We start from the raw sequence: 20,239 nt of genomic DNA, 5'->3' as shown, positions 1-20,239 counted from the left end.
TAAAGATCTTCAGTGAAACACTGAATCAGCTTAAGCTGATTAACCCTCATTGCTGTCACTACTATCACTGTCTTGCTGGTGCCCAAGTGCTCTCCTGCATGACCCCCTATACAGACAACCAGCACTGGCTGCAGTTACACTGTGTGTTGATTGAAAGCACCAGGTCCATTTTGAAGCATTACCCCCACTCATCGTGCAGTGGCTCAGTATGCAGAGCAGTTTTAAGCATGCAAAAGTGCTTCCATACAGGGGAAACTAACAACTGGTCCTTCAAACAACATGTGGCACAGACATTTAGGCCAGGGAACCAAACTAAGCCCAATCCACAGTCCAACACATGAACTGCATACTGCATGGATGGATGGAGGTGCTCAGTACCACCTGCTTCCATCTATTGATCCATGTCAGTTGAATCAAATTACCTCCTTGTGTGAATATAATCCATGTAGTGGATCAAAGAACAGGCTGCTCTCCTATGGAGTCTAGACTCAAATTTTTAGCATTGTGCAAGTACTATTAACAAAAAGGTGCTAGAAATGTCAAGATGATTTCATAGTCCTGGGTTCCCAAAGGTTTGAGCTCTATTTCTCATTCAAGCATGCACATGTAAGATCTTTTAAATAACGTAAGTGCATACATGATCTCTGTGACTATCTACACCCTTTCTTACCCTGACCTCACTGGCTACTGCCTTTTAACCTGGCTCTCCCAAGCTACTAGGTTTTATGCACACATCATGACAGCAATGGATCTTGGAAAAAGATGAAGAAAGAGAGCAAAATAATTTCACAAAACAGGTCAAAGAGGGCATTTCTTGCATAAGACTCTGCGTAAAGACACAAATCAAAGTGCTTGCACTAATGGTGTCATTTTAGCTGACAAAAAGACCTTTTAGCAGCTATAGCCTGCAGAGTGGGGGCAGAAAAAGCACTAGAAAGGAGCTTCAAAAAAATCCAAGCTGTAAGTTACAAAGGATCTGAGCAAGTACTGTAGGACCAAGAGCAAAAACGAAGTTTCAGTTTCAGAAACTATTTCAGTGAATACCTATATAACCTGCAGATGCCTGACAGCAAAAACTCTGAGACTATGGGTATCACCAAGGAAATGAGAAAGTCCTCATCTGTTCCAGGTCTTCCACCCCAGCCTGCTGAAGGGGAAGCGACACACCCAGGCTGTGCCCTACCTGCCCCGCAGAGCCCCGAGGGCCGGCGTCCCGTGTGCATCCAGTCCCGCTTCATCCTCTGCAGCAGCCTCAGAGCAGTCATGGACACCTCATGGTTCTTATCCCCAAACTCCAGCATGTGTGCAAAACGGGGAATATATAAACACGGATCTGCAACAGAGAGTAATACCATTATTTCTAATCCTGACTCTGATTTAGGAAACACAGTGCCCGGGCAGCCAAACTGCAAGGCTGCTGTGCTTGGCATGCTCCACCTCTCAGCAAACACAGACTCTGCTGCTGACCACTAAGCTTTAGAAACACCTTTCTGGTTAAGCTAAAACTGAGTAATTTTTTGCTTTGTAGACAAGAGATCTGTAAAGCACTGCACAAACATTTTCTTACATGCTTTTCAGTGTCCAAGGCTGCACATGCTGACTCCGACATGTGAGCAGTGTTACTGGTATCGTTGAAATCACATCCAAAGTAAAGCATTTACAAAAGCTTTTCCAGAAGCTTTTCCAAAAGCTTTTGCAAAATGGGACATGACTTAGGCCCCAAACTTTTCATATCTCCTGCACAGCAATGACATAACTTGCATGTCTCATATCAAACCTAACTACAAATTAAGCTTAAAAAAAAAACAACCTCATTTGCTTAAAATCCTTGGTCCCTAACAACAGTCTACTTACATCTTCAAAGTTAATTCCAGCTCCTGCTCAGACTCACATTCCAATACAAAACACTGTTTATTACAGACAATAAGGCAGACTCTCCATCAGCGTAAATTGCTGGAACCCAATTAACATCAACCATGCTATGACAATTTACAGCAGCCACAGATCTGCCTCCAGATGTATAAACTTATTTCAAGTGTCGGTGTTATCAGCTTCAAACTAACCAAAATATGTCAGTACGGACTGTGCTTTGCCTAAACCAATTTATAATTTATCAAACAATCTTGTAAAAGCTACACTTAACACATGTTTACTCTTACTTGAGATATCAATTTCTCATTTCCTGCCAGCCTTTTATCACTTGACCGAAAATCTATGATGTACGGTAAATTGTTAACTATTAGTCTCAACTCAATTTCCCCAGCTGATCCCCTCCTAAAAATGAAAATTCAGCTCGAAACACTAAAAAATCTTAGGGGTTTACAGCTAATCAAAGCAGTTTTATTTAGCACCAAGCTCTAACAATGAAGCCCTCTTGCTATCTGTAATTACCAAGATCACACCGTAGGTGATGATACCTGTCAGCCTCCCAGAAGTATTTGAATGAAAGCACTTATCAAGCAAGAACTTTCAACCTCAAAACTGAAGAAATTCCAGAGTGCTGTCACCTTCTAAACATGGCCCTAAAAGTCAAAGGTCTAGAATAGATTAACTAATCCTCATTATTCTAGGGAGAGTTGTGCTGCACTTCCAAGTGTGATTTTATGAAGCTTTTCTGAACAGAAAAGACCAATTCCAAATTCAACAACAACAAAACAGTGCCCTTCAGAAAGCATAGCCTGGGGTTCAACAGGCATTTAAACTTTGCTTTTCACACTGCAGGACCACGTGTGATTTTACAAAGCAACGCCTGGTTTGCTTTTTCGTCTCTTCTTATCCAGAGAGGGCTCAACCTCAGCTCCTGCGGCTGCCAGAGAGGAGTCGAGGAGAGCAAGGAGCAACTCTCAGCTCTCTCTTCCCAGCTGAGTTTCAGGAGCATTTACACAGTTGCACTGTAGCTGTTGAGAAATTTCTGCTGGCATTCATGCCCACAGGTCATTTGACAAAACATTGCACATCGTTCATTTAAATTCTGAAGCTACCAAGCACTCAGAAAATGAATACGCGGGTGGGTTTTAAATAACAAGCCTTAGAGAGGCTAAAAAAGTAAGACTGAGAATATATAAATTCGAGGCAGGGCCCAGGTTTGCATAAACACATCTTGCATGGATGCAAGTATTTGAAAAAAAAACCAAAATCATTTCAGAAGCTGTAAACCCAGAACATCTTTCCTCCATCCAAAGGTACCAAATCAGCATCTTGCTTCCTTCCAGAGGAACCAAACCAGCACGGGTGCCCTGCTCCCAGGAGGGTCTCCTTTGGCTTTGGAAGACCCCTGGGACTGAAACCCTCCCACACAAGTGAGCAAGTTCAAGTCGGGCAAAAATTGTTTGTCCTCAAAGAAGGTGTTGGGGGCTGTGAAGCAGGTAACAAGAAAAATATTTCAAGTTTTAAGAAAGGAGCATGTGTTTTTCTGAAGACTTTCCCTTCTCTCCCGATCCCATTCCTGACTTGGAACTTGGGACTTTTGGAAGAACCTTGATGCCAGTCATTAACAGGGATATAGAAAAACATCTCGGGCACTATTCAAAAGTGTTCCCCACCACTCCAGGTACCCGGTAGCGGAGTGGGAACCGAGCCCCGGTGCTGGTGGCCCTCAGTAAGGGGCAGAATGGAGGGCTCAGTCCCCGGGGACCGGGCGGGAGGTCCCAGCGGGGAAGGCGCGCACAGCCGGGACACGGCGGCTGCGGGAGAAGGTGAGGGCTGCCCCGCAGCCGCCCCTGGCTCCGCAGCCCCGGCCGGGCCGTGCCCCCCGGGGACCAGCGCTGCTCCCCAGCGCGGTGCGGCGGCGCCCCCGCCCGGGCCGCCCGGGAACGGCGCTGCGCACTCGGGGCCGCCAGCTCCGCTCCGCGCTCCGCAGCGCTGTCCCGCATCCCTCCGCGCCCGCCCCGCTCCGGCCGGACAGGGGGCACCGGGGGGCACACGGGAGCCCGCCCGGCCGCGGGGGGACCACAAGGCTTCCCCCGGAGCGCTCTGAGCGCTGCGCACGTAGGCGCGGGGGCGGTACCGAGCGGGGGGCGGCTCTTCCCCGCCGCGCCCCCGCGCTCACCATTGGCGCGGGCGGCCGTGACGCGCGGCGCGGCCGCTGCCTCTTAGTGCGGGAGGCGGAGGCAGGGCCCGGCAGAGCCGTGCCGAGCCCGGCCGCGCAGCGCCGCATCCCGCCGCATCCCAGCGCGAGGGGAGCGCCCAGGGCAGCGCCCCGTCCCGCCCGCCGCGGAGGAGCCGGGGCCGCCCCGCGGGCAGCAGCGCCCCCGGCGCGGGCCGGAGGAGCAGCAGCGGCGGCGGCAGCCGCGGGGAGCGGAGGAAAGTTGGTGCGAGCTCCCCCGGGAGCGGGACTGCAGGGAGCTGCCTCGGCTCGGCTCGGCCGCCGCGGATGTGCCCCCGGCGGGCCGGGAAGGACGGAGCAGAGCGCGGGCAGCGCGGATCGGGCGGCTGGCTGCGCTTCACCCTCGCCGGGCTGCTGCACTCGGAGGATTTGTGGATTGACTTTCGCTCCTGACCCACCGCCTCTGCCGGATTCCTGGGGTTTTGTTGCTGGATTTTTACTTTTTTTCCCCATTTTTAAAATTTTGCTGTCATCTTTCATCGGGGAAGGAACTGCCTGCTGGCCCCGCTCGGGTTCCCGCTGCAGTCGTGGCAGTGCCGTGGAGGTTGGGACCCCCCTGCAAGCCAAGGTGAGCGCTGGCACTGATCCGACACAGCATCACCCCTTTCCCCCCGGAAAGGTGCGTCGGGCCGGTAACCAAAGAGCGCGCACACACTCCAAAAAAACCAAAGGCCACCCTGCATCTAGAAGCGTACAAAACACCCTGATAGTGGGACTCGCATTTGGGATCTGTTAGTTCTCTTGCTCATGCCACTGCCCCCTGGTTGCCTCAATGGCAGGATCATGAAGTGTTTGACTTTTTTTCTTCTGCTTCCAGAGACCTTAAAGAAGTCCAAAAAGAGTGTGAGGTCAAACGGCAAGGTGCCAGGATGCTATGAGATAGTGCCCCTGTCCCTGAAGAAGAAGATGGCTGCAGAACTTTACCCTGCCAGCACCAACACTAACATTGCAAACAGCAACGCCGCCGCCACCGCCACCACTGCCAACAGCAAGAAGAACGCCCTGCAGCTCCAGCAGAGCGCCCAGCCGCCCCCGCCGCCCCAGCTCCAAAACCTCAACAACAACAACTTGGAGAGCGCCAACTGGCAATCCTTCCATCCCACGCTGCGGGAGAGGTAAGGGCCAGGCCCGCCGGACCCTCCCCGGGCGGGCGGGAGAGAGCGAGGCGCCCGCCCTGTGCACCTGCGGCCGCCAGGCGAGCGGGCAGGGATGGGCTGGAGCCGGCGGGAGGCTGGGGCACCGGGCGAGGGGCAGCCCGCGGCTAACGCGGCTTCTCCCCCCTCCCCTGCTTGCAGGAACGCGCTGATGTTCAATAACGAACTCATGGCTGACGTTCACTTCATCGTGGGCCCGCCAGGGGCATCCAAGAAAGTTCCTGCCCATAAGGTTTGTGCAGATAATTTTTTGGCTTTTTAGTGCTGCTGTGCAGATCGCCTTCTCCCCTTGCTTTGACAACTAGGTTGCACTTTTTTTCCCCCCACCCTAATTATAGCTCTTGTCTAATCCCAGAAGTAATTCACATACATTGCAATTAAAGGGAACAGTCGAAGGCAGTGTTCTGCCTCCACTGCAGCTTTTTAACTTTCCCTAAATGTAGCTCTTAGGAAAGCCAGCACGCTCAGCTGTTCCTGATCCATGTTACTGAGGCTTCTCTCTCTTTATTTTTCAGTATGTTTTGGCAGTTGGTAGCTCTGTCTTCTATGCTATGTTTTATGGCGATCTCGCAGAGGTCAAATCTGAAATCCATATACCAGATGTGGAACCTGCAGCCTTTCTAATCCTATTAAAGTAAGTGGCCACTACAAGTCTACTAATTATATGGACAGAATCAAAGTAGCTTATAAAATATACATCTCCTAATTGGCATTGTGCAATATGCACTTATTGCTGTTTACTTTATGTGCTGACAAATACTGAATGTCAGATTCACTGCCAGCAAAGACAACTATAGATTATTTTCATGGCCTACTTTTTTTCCCCTAAGAAACTATTTTTTTTCCCCCGTCTAGATACATGTATAGTGATGAAATAGACCTGGAAGCTGACACAGTTCTGGCTACACTGTATGCTGCCAAGAAATACATCGTGCCTGCCCTAGCAAAGGCTTGCGTCAATTTTTTGGAGACCAGCTTAGAGGCGAAGAACGCTTGTGTCCTGCTGTCTCAGAGCAGGCTCTTCGAGGAGCCAGAGCTGACGCAGCGCTGCTGGGAAGTGATTGATGCTCAGGCAGAAATGGCACTGAAGTCAGAGGGCTTCTGTGAGATAGATCAACAAACACTAGAGATCATTGTAACCCGGGAAGCACTCAACACCAAGGAAGTGGTAGTTTTCGAGGCTGTTCTCAACTGGGCAGAGGCTGAATGCAAAAGGCAAGGGCTGCCCATTACGCCACGCAATAAGAGGAATGTATTAGGGAAAGCTTTGTACTTGGTGCGGATTCCAACCATGACTTTGGAAGAGTTTGCCAACGGAGCTGCCCAGTCCGACATCCTCACCCTTGAGGAAACTCACAACATATTCCTATGGTACACAGCCGCAAATAAACCCAAACTAGAGTTCCCACTGACAAAGAGAAAAGGACTCGTGCCTCAGCGATGCCATCGGTTTCAGTCGTCTGCGTATCGCAGCAATCAGTGGAGGTACCGAGGGCGATGTGACAGTATTCAGTTTGCCGTAGACAAACGGATATTTATAGCAGGACTGGGATTGTATGGGTCGAGCTGTGGCAAAGCCGAGTACAGCGTCAAAATCGAACTGAAGCGCTTAGGCGTTGTCCTTGCTCAAAATCTGACAAAGTTTACCTCCGACGGCTCCAGCAACACCTTCTCTGTATGGTTTGAACACCCTGTGCAGGTTGAGCAAGACACATTTTACAATGTAAGTGCTATTCTTGATGGTAACGAACTCAGTTACTTTGGACAAGAGGGAATGACTGAAGTGCAGTGCGGGAAAGTGACGTTCCAGTTCCAGTGCTCCTCGGACAGTACTAATGGAACCGGAGTACAAGGAGGACAAATACCTGAGCTCATTTTCTATGCATGATGCATTTCACCTTGATTGTATTCCTGTACTGCAATGATGCACATTAAGGGATTTTTCAGTTTTATTACGAACTCTGCAGCAGTATGGAATGTTATGCTACTTACCTATCTGCTACATCAGGCTATACAAATAAGTGAAGGAATGCTCTTGAATTTAATCTTATTTTATTTATTCATAAGCTATTTGACTTAATTATTAAGACTGCAACAAGCAGAAAAATGTTAAATTTTGCACGTACTGTGCATTTATTTTGTATATAGATAACTAACTTGCTGACTTAAACAGATTGTTCTAAACTAGAGCAGTTTATGAATCTGTGAAATATAAAACATTTTTACTTGCCCTAAATCCTGTGTACTTGATCATTGCTGAACTTATGGCTTGGGTATGGTAATTCATGTACAGTTAACAGGGGTGATGACACTGTAGTCTGGTCCTTGTGTGCATTTACACACAACAAATATGAAGGTTCCCTTGCCTGGTAACTTAAGCTATCCATCAGCAGCCTTTATGTCCCTTCATGAGAAAGGGAGCTGATGCTTGTGGAAGCTCAGGGTTCTTTGTGTGTTGCCCAAGCTGCAGACAGATAAACCATCAGTATAATCAAAGTTGATCAAAATCATCCTGTGCTTATATTTGAAAGCTTGTAATGCCCCTTCACACACATCATCATCTGCATTAACCTCCAGTCTGCCCAGCAAAAAGCAACACTGCCACTTGCACCTGTCAAACTGTACCTCATTTGAAGGGCCAGAGTCAAGACATAAAGATGAAGCTTAATTCAGTGACAGGGCTCCATCACAGTTTTAGCCTAGAGCTGTAGTAGTGGCAGCCACCATCTAAATTTACTTCCTGTCCTTACATTTAGCAGCAGACATTAGAGAAATACTTGCAAAATGGTCTTCAGGCTTACTCCAGATTGCTAATTAGAAATAAGCCATTTTAAACAAAAGCTGGTGGATCTTTCCACTCCTTCTGCAGTCTCATGCACCATCAGCAGTCATTTTATGCTTAACTTTTCTCAGAGTGATAAAAGTAGGTATTTTTGATAAAGTATCTGACAATCCTTACAGATCAGCTAATTAGAAATACTTTCTGGTTTCTATAAATCTCTCTTCTCATTATGACCTTGTAGAGAATACTCAAAACAGCTGTCTAAACCAGTATCTTTTCCATAAGTACCTCTACATCTAACATTTCTTGTTTGCTTTTCCTAAGCTGCTTTAATTTTCACCATGAAATTAAGCTGCAATATAAATTTTGCCTGTTCTCTCAAAATAAAAAAAAAGGAATGAAAACAAGAACTTTCTACCAGACAAAGCCAACACACCAAGATAACCAAGAGCTGTGCAGTACCATCACTATCCAGATGCTGTTCCAGTGATGTTCAGTGAGCTGCTGGTTCTCTTGCTGCAAAGGCAGCAGGTTCAGTGCCAGAGTACAGCTGAAGGGGTTTGTGTGTGCTGTTCCTCAACACAGGCATCTGATTCCCTCAGTATAGATTAAGGAGAGGTGGGAGTGAGAGTGGGTAAAGAGACACAAAGATAATTTCTACACAGAGGTTGGTAACAGTCACAAGACCTCACCGTAAACATACTCTTTTAACTGGAATTGGCACAAATTCCTTTGGCTCAGGAGCCACAGCCCAGACAATGGCTTTTTTACCCTTTTGACAGGCTAAAACCCACATTCCTATTATGGTTGTGATTTCAGTGTTGACTTATTAAAGTTATTCACATGTTTGGAAAAAGTTGCACCTCATTTTCCATCAAGCTACTTGTATTTCAAGCACGGAACACCCCAGCTACAGGTGATGGACAGATAGTGAATTTGGCAAATGTTTATCAAATGCTGCATCTGTGGAATTGAAGCATGACAGGCCTGTGTGAGCCTGCAGACACAAATTTGTTACACATCAGCCCATTGTCTTAGGATGGTCAACACTAAACTCAAGAAAAAGCAACGAAATTACTTGTATAAGAAAATCGCATCCAGTTCCAAAAAAGCTCTTACATAAAGCCTGCTCTCTTACATAAAGGAGAACAGTCTCTTACAGTCAGCAATGCTCTTCTGCCTGGATTGATTCCAGCTTCATTTTAAAGTCACTACTGGGGTAGTTAGCACACAGTACTATGTATACATATATATATACATACATATTTTTGTCAAGTAATCGTAAAAAATACACTCAAATAGTCAAAAGTCAACTCATAAAATAAAATACCTATGGCTGGAGCATTTATGCAGAGTTCTCTGGCCAACAGAAGGAAAGTCTTTCCCAGCACATACACATTCACCTATTAAAAGACAAAAAAGGAGTTATTTAAGTCTTAAACCACAAATGATTTTAATAGAACATTTATATGGAAAGAAGAAAACCCCAACTTTTGAAATCTTAAACAACTTGCTTTAAGAAAAATTCAATTGAAGTAATTCAAGTGGTATTCATAGGTACAGGATAATACTTGATGCTTGTCAAAATCTGCACAAATTACCATTGTAAATCAAAGTATAAGTTAATATGGAAAAAAAATACAGAAAGTTGCTCCTCATGCACTTCAGTGGGCTCAGTGCTGCTCTGCAGTAGTTTCTGAGTTGTCACCTAACACCATAAAGTATTAAGTAGACTTCAATATAACATCAGTATGTATCAGTATACTTAAGCCAACACTATCAGTATATATAAAGTAACATTGCAAAACCTGAGCAAATACAAGTCAGTGCAAATTTCAGCTCTGCAAGATCATCTCCAGTAGGATAATTAAGTGTTGCACAAGCACACGCCAAACTTTTCCACCAAATCAAGGAGTCGTACTACATGCCCCAAGGGTTATTTGTCATCTCTTACTGTTTGGACATTGCTCCAGAACACATTAAAAACATTAAGAACATTAAAAGAAATAAATAAATAGATTCAGAAAAGCCCTAAACCACACCAGTCCTGCCCAAGCTCCAAAGACACAGCTTTGTTCCCCTCCCCTCCTTCACTGCTGCACCCAGGAGGATGCAAACTGAGGGGAGGAGTTACTCTTCAAACTCTGATTTGCAATTTAGAGCATAGGCAAGTATATTTGTAGTTTACAAGTCTGAGAAGTTTTCCTTCTCTATCTTAAGATATGTTTTTGTGGTCAGTAAGAAAGGCAGGATATACTCCAGTTCCCTATCAGTCCCAAACATTCCCACGGAGCTCCATGAACACCTCGCTCCCCCAAGGCATATGTAAAGGTCAAGGTTAATATAAAAAGCTCCATCCTCCTACACTCCCAACAATTTTTTAAAAGGATAGTATATACTCTATTGCTTTTATGTAACAGAACTGCCCCTCTCTTTTCTATGTCTGGATAGTAAAGGTGGTTACTAAGCAGTCAATTACACAACTGAATTGTTGAATATGGTACAAGCCTATTGAACTAAAAAGCTGTTGCTAATTATAGTCGCTTTCAGTTTCACCAAAGAGCTTTGCCAACAGTCCTTTAAAAGCAGGCTTTCCTCCCAAGTGTATAGATGCTTCTACCAAGCTAGCAAAAAAAAAAAAAAATTTAAGCAACAACCCCCCATCCCACCAAAAAATGACACATTTTCACCTAGTACTTAAAAATGTTTCTTTATGTGAAAATGTTCTTAATGTGTAATTTTCTCAAAAAACTTTAGAAATAACAACTTCAAAGGAATCCTTAGAATGATCAGGTATCCTGAAATTGACTGTGCAATCAAGTACACATGATATTATGGTAATTCCTTCCATATTTAGTGAAAAGTGGTGAATACCTTCTGTGCTGTGTCCAAACAATGGCTGAACTGGCCTGGAAGATTCCAAAGTATAGCTTTAAACTTTATTGTCCTTTTTTCCCTTAAAATTGCAGATGACATAGAGGCACTATTCTATGGGGAAGGAAGTGAACAAAATATAACCTCTGAATAAGAAGTATATTTTCTAAGAAATAATTCACCAAATCTTATCCAGAAAAATAAGCACCTACTGAATCTGGCAACTCATACTGGAGTCTGAGAGCCTGTGACTTTCCATGAGCCACAGAGACAGAAGAGATATTGCTCTGTCAAAGTATCTGCAGTGTTTCAGTTGGCTTCAGAGTCACTGCAAGCTCGAAATGGTTTGTTTTGACTTTTTGTCTAAAAAATATTAACATAAAGAACAAGGGTTTGGCTGTAGTTTCAGCCTTCTAAGCTGGCCGACCAAGTTACTATAAATCTTAAACCTCATCACTTAGATCTTGTTCTGCAAGGCCGATTTCACTGCACAAATCAATAAAGTTACTTCAGTGGAGCCAAGTACATATGATGTTTCCATTAGAAGCTTCACAAACTCATCTAGCTCCTTCATTTTAGTCTAGAAAAAAACCCCAAAACTCAAGTATTTATCCTTCTACTGTTTTGCTTGTCACGACATCCAAATATCTGATGTTTGTCCCCATCAAACCATGTTATTAAGAAACTCTTCTCAAGCAAACTTACAATAAATGCAACAATAAAGAACAAATAAAGAGGCATAAAGAAGTAGGTTTTTTTTAGTGAAGTTCTAAACATCAAAGTGGAAGACAAATTAAACCTAAAGCAAAGACAAATGCATAATAAATGTGCTCAGTGGCTACATATCCTTCTCTCCTTGGCCTAACTAAAAGTCTCCTGATCCAGGCTCTATTTCAGAAGTAATGCCCTTAAACCTAACCTGCTTTTCCACCTCACCCACATCATTGGTGTTTTGTGACCAACTTTAAGGTGTAGGCAGTGTATTTGCACAAAATAATAAATTCAAATAGAAATGGTACATCAGGGAATTTATTTCTTTTGATCACAAGCACATTTCTTTGTAGTTTCTGGTTACTACCAATTTGGAAAGAAAGCAAAATATACAGTGGATTACATGCTCTATATTGTCTTCCTCATAAAGCTCACACATTTTCAGTGCCAGGGAAAAAAATCACAAAAAGAATGAGGAATATTTAATTACTTTCGGTTTTCCTGGAAAATCAGTAGGAAAAAAAAGACTTTAGGCCCTCTCAAACAATATGCTTCTCAATTTTAAAAGTTACCAGATATTCCAAGTTCTGGGGCATTTCTCATAAATGAGAAATTAAAGATGGCATAAGGCTCACCCAGGAATCTGTAATGCCACTGAACTGCCAAAACATAGTATTTAAGAACTTCTGGGTTTAGTGGAGGAGGGCCCTTTCACTAAAATTTTATGCCACTATCACTAATTTCAACTATTACTCACATGCACACACAGATTCTGTGACAGAGGAGATATGATATATAACAGGCACATAGAGAGGGTCTTTCTTTACTTCTCATCATTTGTATGGTTTCTTGCAGTCCATTAAGCTTGGAAAATTAGGAGAATTAATTTAAAGGCCTACTTTAATTTCTAGTTCTTTCTTCATTAAGAACTTCTTATAAAAATTCATATACTCCAATCCATCAAAAAGCTTAATGCTCCAAATTTAGAATCACATGACATTTGCATTTATAAAACCTAATTTTATATGAGTTCTTAGAATGGTGAATAAACAAAAATGGTATTCTAAAATGATGGCTCTGGCTTAAACTTGAATTGGTGGAGCTTTAAAGCTTACATCAATTTCAGCCTTTTTTCCTCCTTAATTTAAAAGGATCATACTGAAAAACAGTATTTCCCCAAAGTCTCCCCAATCAAAACTGCCAAAGTATATATGCACTTTCATAAGACCTGTGCTTTTTCTGCAAATTTTCATCAGATATTAAAATTTCCTGAACTTGATTGCAATCACTCGGTTGGAAGCATCACATAAACAGCTAATACAACAGAGGGGTGTCAACCTCTGTCAGAAGGAATACACACAGACCTGTCACTGAGTTGTTTTGTCTTAAAAAACAAGTGGATTATGCAGCAGGAAGACATCTTTCAGACAGAAAGTATGTGCTCACCGAGGCACTGCAAAAACCTGTTTTTACAGGAGGCCTTAAGGTTTGCTGAGATGTTGTCCTTTACCAATAGTTAATTTCTGTTCTCATTATCAAACACATTATGTTAATTAAAAGGAGCATTTAGAGAAGGAATGGCTTCCAATTATTCAGTTACATCTTCACAACAAGATCCTTCTACTTGTTACGCTCTTTGCCCTTCACAGTATTTTCTGGAGACAGTCTTTTCATTTCACATCTGTCAGTCATCAGACAGATTTCAAAGGGACACTTCCAGAGGGACTCTTATCCTTTCATAATTTCCTCTTGCCTTCACATCATGCCTGATCTCTTCACAAAACCAATATACTTCCACTTTTAGAAATAACAACAAATACGTTGTTTCCAGTAACACCCGAATTCATCAGTCTTAACACCTTCCAGAATTTAAAACTCTCTTTGGGGAAGAGGGACTCTCCCATTCATACAGTTACCAGGTCATGTTCACTTCTGGGCAGTAGCAAGAAATAAAGCTGCCACCATTCAATGAATGCTTTGCTTGACCATAAGTTCCATAAATTGATAAATCAATAACCCTTTAACTATAAGCAATTTCCAAAAAGGCATTTCAAGACTATAGTGGGGCATTCTGGAAAAGTATTACAAATGGTGACAGTGGTTAAGATATTCTGTCTTTTAGAAAGACAAAGACTGGGCAGTTGGAACACGATGAGAATTCACACTGTGAAACATCCATGGCTGCTTGCCTAAATAATTAAGCAAGCATGAAAAGCAAATGAGTTTTTAAGGAGAGTGTCTGTTGCTGGGGAAAGAGGCACCTGTGGTTATTTGATTCATTATTAACATTTCTAGTGTAATAATGCCTGAAGGTCCCAACCAGGTTGTTTAAATTAACTCAATCAACATTGCAATTTGCATAGGGGCAATAAAGGCAAATGCAGTCAACATGTTAATAACTTTAAATGAACAAAGAGTATTAAAAACTAAAGCAAATGAGTATAGTCTTTAAAAGAATACTCTTATTTTACCTTTCTCCATACAATAAACTGAAAAGTCCTACTGTTTGGATCCAAATTGCAATCAGAACAATCAAAAGGTAGCACACGAACTACAAACATGTCCCAAACCCAGCCTGTCAGGCTGTTGTTCAAAAGACACATCAAAATTAAGCAGCTTCCTCTCATACTGTGCTTTAAAGTGCTGCCACCAGTCTGGGGACTCCAAAGGGAGTCTCCTTTCACTCATCACATACGTGGCAGTCCTAGAGTTCCTCCTCAAGCACCACAGCAATACAATAGGCCATTGTCACACCCTCTATGCAAGAAAGTCAATCAGTAATAATTTGTGACAAGCATAGAGGAATCAGGGAGGCCAGTGCTGCCTTTAGATGAAATAAATGAAAACAAGTGTCCATAAATAACTCTCAATAAAAATCCTTCTGGACAAGAGAGTACTGTTACTTCACTAGACAAACTGAAGATAAATAAAAAGGTTGAGAGTTGTGTTTTGAAGTGAAAGAGAGACCAAAGCAGGACTAGACCAAGGAAATACTAGTTACTAATCTTCATTTCTTGTGCACTTTCTGCCCTCATCTAGAGCTGTAATGTAGTTCAGGTTGAGATGTATCTCAGCAGGTCTCCAGCCCAACTCCTGGTCCAAGGAGGGTCAGTCACAAGAATAGACCAGGTTCCTCTGGATCTTGAGAACCTTCATGGATAAAGACTTCAGAACTGCTCTGAGCAACATTTCCACATTTCGCTGTCCTCATGGTGAAAAAACTTTTCTTGGTATCAGGTCATCATGTAATTTCAATTCATTATGTCTGTTCCTGATAATTCTCCTGCTGTGCCCTTCTATAAGGAAGGAGCCTGGCTCTTCAGACATCTAACATCTCTTCAGAGAGCATCAGGCTTGTCTAACAGCAGGAACACTTAAAATTATATTCTACTAGGCTGAAACTGGAGATCAAAGCACTGCCAACACCTCACCCCAAAGTCTTTTATGACCACATTGTAAAGACCATGACACTGGAGTTGACAACAGACTAAAAAAGAAATGGCCATTTCTGAGGATGCAAAATGCAGCATTTCACCATGCTGAGAGAAAACTTCAGCCAAGCAGTTCTCCAGGTGCAAAGAATGGGGTGCTTGGAAACACAGGAACAAACCTAAATTGTTCAAAACTTGGCCAAGGCTAGACAAGCTTCACAGCTCTCCTAAACAAGCCAGGCCTGTCGCTTAGATTGGACTAACAAAAAAGCAAACAAAAGGCCTGATTACAGACCTCTCTGAGGACTGTATTTGCAAGTAAAATGCAGTATCTGAAAATATAAGCAAGTACTTTCCCTGTCAGAGTCTGATGACTGATCGTCCTTCCAACTCAATCAACAAGCCGCACGACTGCTCGGCACAAGGAAGTGGTCTGGACATTTTCAGCTCATTTCAGAACATGCTTTAAAGTCTAAATGTATCAGAGACATACTGGATCCGACAACACTTTCAACAGGAGATTTCCAAGACATAGGATAGATTTCACCTGAAGATAAAATGGGAAAAAAAGTGTACCAAAGAAACTGTCTTTCCAACCAAAAAAAAAAAAAGAAGAAAAAAAAAGGGATTTTGGCTTTTCCCAAGTTGACAGCAATTTTGAAGCTCCAAAAACTACTATAAAATGCACAGTTCTCCAGCAGAACAAGACAAACTTCCACATCTCAGTCATCAGCATGAGAAGAAAAGAGATATGACTTCTTAAACAGACTGGAATTAACAGTGAAAATTAGTCTCCTCTATTGTGAAGTTTAGCAGCACAATAGTATCTAAAAGCACATTACACTGTAAGGGACAGCCTTTTATTTTTTTATTATTAAATCCCAAAGCAACTCAATAAAGCCAGGAAGAGAGGTTGTACAACACGTACAAACCAGAGACTGAGAGGTCATGCTTAGGATTTCCTTTACATCTTTTTTTTTCTTTTTTTTTAAGTCTAAACAGACCAGCAAGAGAGAAAGAATAGAAATAGAACAGTTCACTCAGCATACACTGAGTTGCAGATAAGAGCAGATTCACATCTTCTTTCATATTACTCTTACTTTTAAGCTGCTACTGGTGTTGTGAGCTACAGAGAGTTTAGCTCTCCCAGTGCTTGCAAGACACTTGGCTGAAGGTTGTTGATGTGGAGGGTGCCCTAAGTGTGATGCAGAATGGCACAGCTAACACTGATTCCAGCTGCAAGATGGCAAAAGGAAGCAATGAATGGCCCTTTTTTCCACAGGCTTTCAGTTATCTTTTCCTGCTGGTAGCTGAAGTTACAAAGCTTACTTTCTACTTTGCATTTAGATGAAACAATACCTGAAAGGTGCCCACATGCGTTGGTGGTACAGTGGTGAGCAGAGCTGCCTTCCAAGCAGGTGACCTGGGTTCGATTCCTGGCCAACACACGTGGACTTTTAAGGGCAGTCCCGTGGTGTAAAGGAGAGCACTCCGGACTCTGAATCCCAAGGACCTGAGTTCCAATCTCAGTGTCAGTTAAAGCCTCCCTGCCATCCCATCCTGTCACATCTCGGATACTCAGCAGGGTCAGCCCCGGTCAGTACCAGGTGCTATGACAGTCCCGAGGACCTCCCTGTCACTGTCCAAGCTTGCTCGGCCGTGGCAGATGGACCTTGGGACTGAAACGGTGGGGCTAGTCTGTGCCTCACCTAAAAAATCCACTGTGCAGGCTGGAAGGGCACGTGAGGAGAGCCCTGCCCAAATCTTCGTTTGTGAAGTCTGGCCATACATACACATACACATGAAAGGTTGTTATGAGGACATGGTTAGTGGTGAACAGGATGGTGGTTGATAGCTGGACTTGGTGATCTTTCCCACCCTTAATGATTCTATGATCTTTTCCCTCTCAAATGCAGTGAAATTTATTTCAAGTTGTTCAGTAATTCAGTCCTACAGGTTCCTCACCTCCCACAGCAACTGAGCTGCACCAAGGACATTCTGAAGAAAATCTCAACATTTGCTTTTAGCAGCTAAGCAAGAGTTGGTGCAGGTCAGCAGTAGCTCATTTTTCAGACTTTCAGATGTGATTTTTTTGTGATATAAAACTGACACCTTTCTCATTTTACCAACAAAAATAGTTACCTGGACCAGTATGACATATTTTGTACAGATTAGTCTGAACAAGTTAAATATTTTGAAAAGTTGATACCACTGCCACTACTATTACTACTGCTTACAAATTTTCTTCTTCATTAATGACATTCATATCCCAACTTCAGGATGGGAGAGCTGTCCTTGAAAATAAGAGGCACTTCAAGCTAAACCAGTACAACCTAATGAACTAATTCTAATAAATTTCATTCTTTTTTACTCACACAATCTGTGGGGCAAAGGCTAATCTAAAGAAGAATATACTGGAGTTTTCTGCTTGGGACATAAATGTTTTGCCACCAAGGTATTTTTGTTTTAAATTTTATTTCTCTGGCTCAGTTTGTAGTTTTGTTTGGGGGTTGTTTGTTTGATTTTTTTTTTAATAGACTTGGGGTGGGAGAAAAGAAAATCAAGTTAAAACCTGAAAAGCTCCTTTATACATTCTTAAACAGGACTTTCTGGCTAGCTAGAGTAAACAATAGCATTTAACATTCTTGTATGCTCAGATTCACTTTAAAGAAGCCATAAAGTAGAGCTCATCAGAAGTCTTCACATAGTTAAATGCAGATCAAGATACTGAAATCTTGGATTTTTCTCTTGCAGGAGTTGATTATTTCTCGACTACTGATGTATTTCTGTCTCTCCCATCTCCTCAGTTACCCCTCTTTAACCTTTTAGTCTTCATATGTCCCATCTCAGCATCTTTTCTGGCTGGATGGGACAGAGGGGAAAAGACAAATCATTCAGTCTGTTCCTGCTGACAATACACCTTTTCTTTTTTCATCTCTTACAGATACAATACTTCTTCACATTGTGTGACTATTCTTCATATTACTGTGATTGTTCTATTTCAAAGCCCTCACCATGAAAAATGACCTGTGTTTAGAAGGAAATAAACCTCCCACTCTACGCATGCAGTATTTGGTTGTGAGTAATCAAAATAATTCAATAAGAGTTCAGAAAAGAGGAAAAAGATACTAATTTTAAGAATTAAAGATTCATTTGATTATTGCAATCCAGCAGATTGCTCCAAGCAATAAATAGTTTTCAGAGGGATGCCATTTACCAAGACAGCTGGGAGGACAAAAATAGATGCAACTAACCTACTCACATTGTATGTAAAACAGTTGTAACAGGGAGAATGAGGGTAAGACAACATATGTCAGTGGAGCTTTCTAGTTCCACACACAAAGCAAGTTCGTATTTCTCTCAAAATATATTTTATAAAACATGTTTCTGTAGTGCACGAATCCATTTGCACTGAATTACCTACCAAAAAGGTTACTTCTGTCTTCAACAACTGTTGTTTTAAAAATAACATCTGACCCTGTGCCACTGCAGTGACTGTGAATCCTGATGAAAGGATCACACTAACTCTTGGTACACTATCTGTAGCAATAAAAGCAAAAAGTACTTTTGGCTTTTAATTTTACTGAACAATTACTCAGATTTACAAACCCAGTGATTTCCCACTCTGGATTTTCAAAGAAAAATGAAAACATCTTAAACTGTAACAATTCAAAAAAAAGCCAAATTAAAAAAGTGTACCTTACCTGCAGAAGATCACTGAGGTCAAGCAGCATGTCTGTGAAGAAGTCAAGGAATATACATGCTTGTTGAACTGACAGCATTTCTTAATTTCATTAGCAAACCAAAAAAAGGGAAGAAATAAACCCAGGTTTCACTGTCAAAGAAAGCAAATATGGGTTGGCTACTTCGATTCCTCACTTCTGCTAACAACCAACATCCAGTTAAACGTTCAGATGCCCAAAAAGCCCTGCCAGCACCTGCTGAATTTACTGCACAAGTTGTCTATGAAGTGATGGCCTGAAAGAACAATCCAACACCTCATGTGACTTAAAATACTCACCATATCCTGCAGCCTAAGACAGACCCAGTGCTAGCGGGGTCTTCTGCTCTGGTCAGAACCCACTTGAAGTGCTGTATCCAGGGAAAGAGCACCTCTCCTGTGAGGAAGGGCTGTGAGAGGTGGGATTGTTCAGCCTGGAAAAGAGAAGGCTTCAAGATGACCTTAATTGCATCCTTGCAGTACCTGAAGGGAACCTCCAGGAAAGATGGAGAAGAGCATTTCATAACAGGACAAGGGGAAATGGCTTCAAGCTGAAAGAGAGTAGGTTTAGACCGAATATTAGGAAGGAATTCTTTACTGTCACAGTGGTGGGGCACTGGAACAGGCTGCCCAGAGAAGTTGTGGATGTCCCATCCCTGGAAGTGTTCAGGGCCAGGTTGGATGAGGCTTTCTGCAACCTGGTCTAGTGGAGGGCCCACAGCACAGGGTTGGAACGAGATGATCTTTAAGGTCCCTTCCAACCAAGGAAACTATTATTCTGTGATAACAAAAACCCAGTAATAGCATCAACATAGAATACTCTTACTACACTGAAGTCTTGTATGTCAGCTTAAGAGCCCAGGATCTGAGAAACACTAGAAAAAGAGCAAAGTAAGAAAACTGAAATAAATTTCTTTTGCCCTCTACTATGAGGACCTTCCAAAGAGCTGGGAAGGGAAAGCAGCTTTGGCTGCTCTGTTTTCCAGCCAAGCAAATCAGCTGTTACCTTTGAGCTTTCACTCCCTTATCATACCCTGAGCTGCAAAGTATTAGGTCACCATTGACTATTTATTATGGGCACACAACAGTTAAAAACAAGCCAAACCATTACAAGTTTCCATTAGATTTTACTGAAAGTTAGCACACTTATAAATGCATTGTGCTAACAGTAACCAAATAGAAAAAACCCCCAAGCACCATGAAGTTAGAGTGCAAAGGCAGCCTTCTTGCTGCTGTTCCTGCTGGATCTCCTATCAGCTGCTCAGGTGTGGCTTACACGTTGTAAAAGGGCTCTGATTTTATTATTTAAAGGAGTGTCAAGGTAAAGTGTGAGAGAAGGGGAGACAGAGAATGAGGTAGGCAGAGCAAACATGTATGCAGAGCTGTATGTGAGTTTGTGTATACAGCAATGTGTTAGGAAGTTCAGTATTAAACAAAATCCAAGAACATCAGTATAGTTTG

The 20,239-nt window shown here is 42.8% G+C and overlaps 2 protein-coding genes across 5 annotated transcripts in view; one reads left to right on the top strand and one right to left on the bottom strand.

The window, feature by feature from the left end:
• Nucleotides 1-20,239, bottom strand: part of BRF1 (BRF1 general transcription factor IIIB subunit) — a 179,603-nt gene that overhangs the window by 87,104 nt on the left and 72,260 nt on the right. For 2 of the 3 annotated variants that reach the window (XM_071557365.1, XM_071557366.1), the window contains 3 exons: nucleotides 18,762-18,793; nucleotides 9,372-9,444; nucleotides 1,184-1,333 (listed from right to left, as the gene is read on the bottom strand). In XM_071557365.1, the coding sequence (XP_071413466.1) occupies nucleotides 1,184-1,333; nucleotides 9,372-9,444; nucleotides 18,762-18,793 (255 nt within the window). Of the gene's footprint in view, nucleotides 1-1,183; nucleotides 1,334-9,371; nucleotides 9,445-18,761; nucleotides 18,794-19,078; nucleotides 19,235-20,239 lie in introns of those variants that run through there. The other variant, XM_071557367.1, reaches the window with a different exon arrangement.
• Nucleotides 4,111-7,495, top strand: BTBD6 (BTB domain containing 6). Of its 2 annotated transcripts, XM_071557369.1 has the most exons (5): nucleotides 4,112-4,673; nucleotides 4,923-5,220; nucleotides 5,401-5,491; nucleotides 5,775-5,893; nucleotides 6,115-7,495. In XM_071557369.1, the coding sequence occupies exons 2-5, from the start codon at nucleotides 5,012-5,014 to the stop codon at nucleotides 7,145-7,147; spliced, it is 1,452 nt and encodes a 483-aa protein (XP_071413470.1). In that variant the 5' UTR covers nucleotides 4,112-4,673; nucleotides 4,923-5,011; the 3' UTR covers nucleotides 7,148-7,495. The 2 variants fall into 2 exon arrangements, with proteins under 2 accessions (XP_071413469.1, XP_071413470.1); XM_071557368.1 differs by having other exon boundaries at nucleotides 4,111-5,220.

This window comes from Pithys albifrons, chromosome 6, assembly GCF_047495875.1.
Source record: "Pithys albifrons albifrons isolate INPA30051 chromosome 6, PitAlb_v1, whole genome shotgun sequence".
Taxonomy (NCBI): domain Eukaryota; kingdom Metazoa; phylum Chordata; class Aves; order Passeriformes; family Thamnophilidae; genus Pithys; species Pithys albifrons.
Note: the sequence above shows the minus strand (reverse complement) of the source record. Positions and strands in the feature narration are given on the sequence as shown.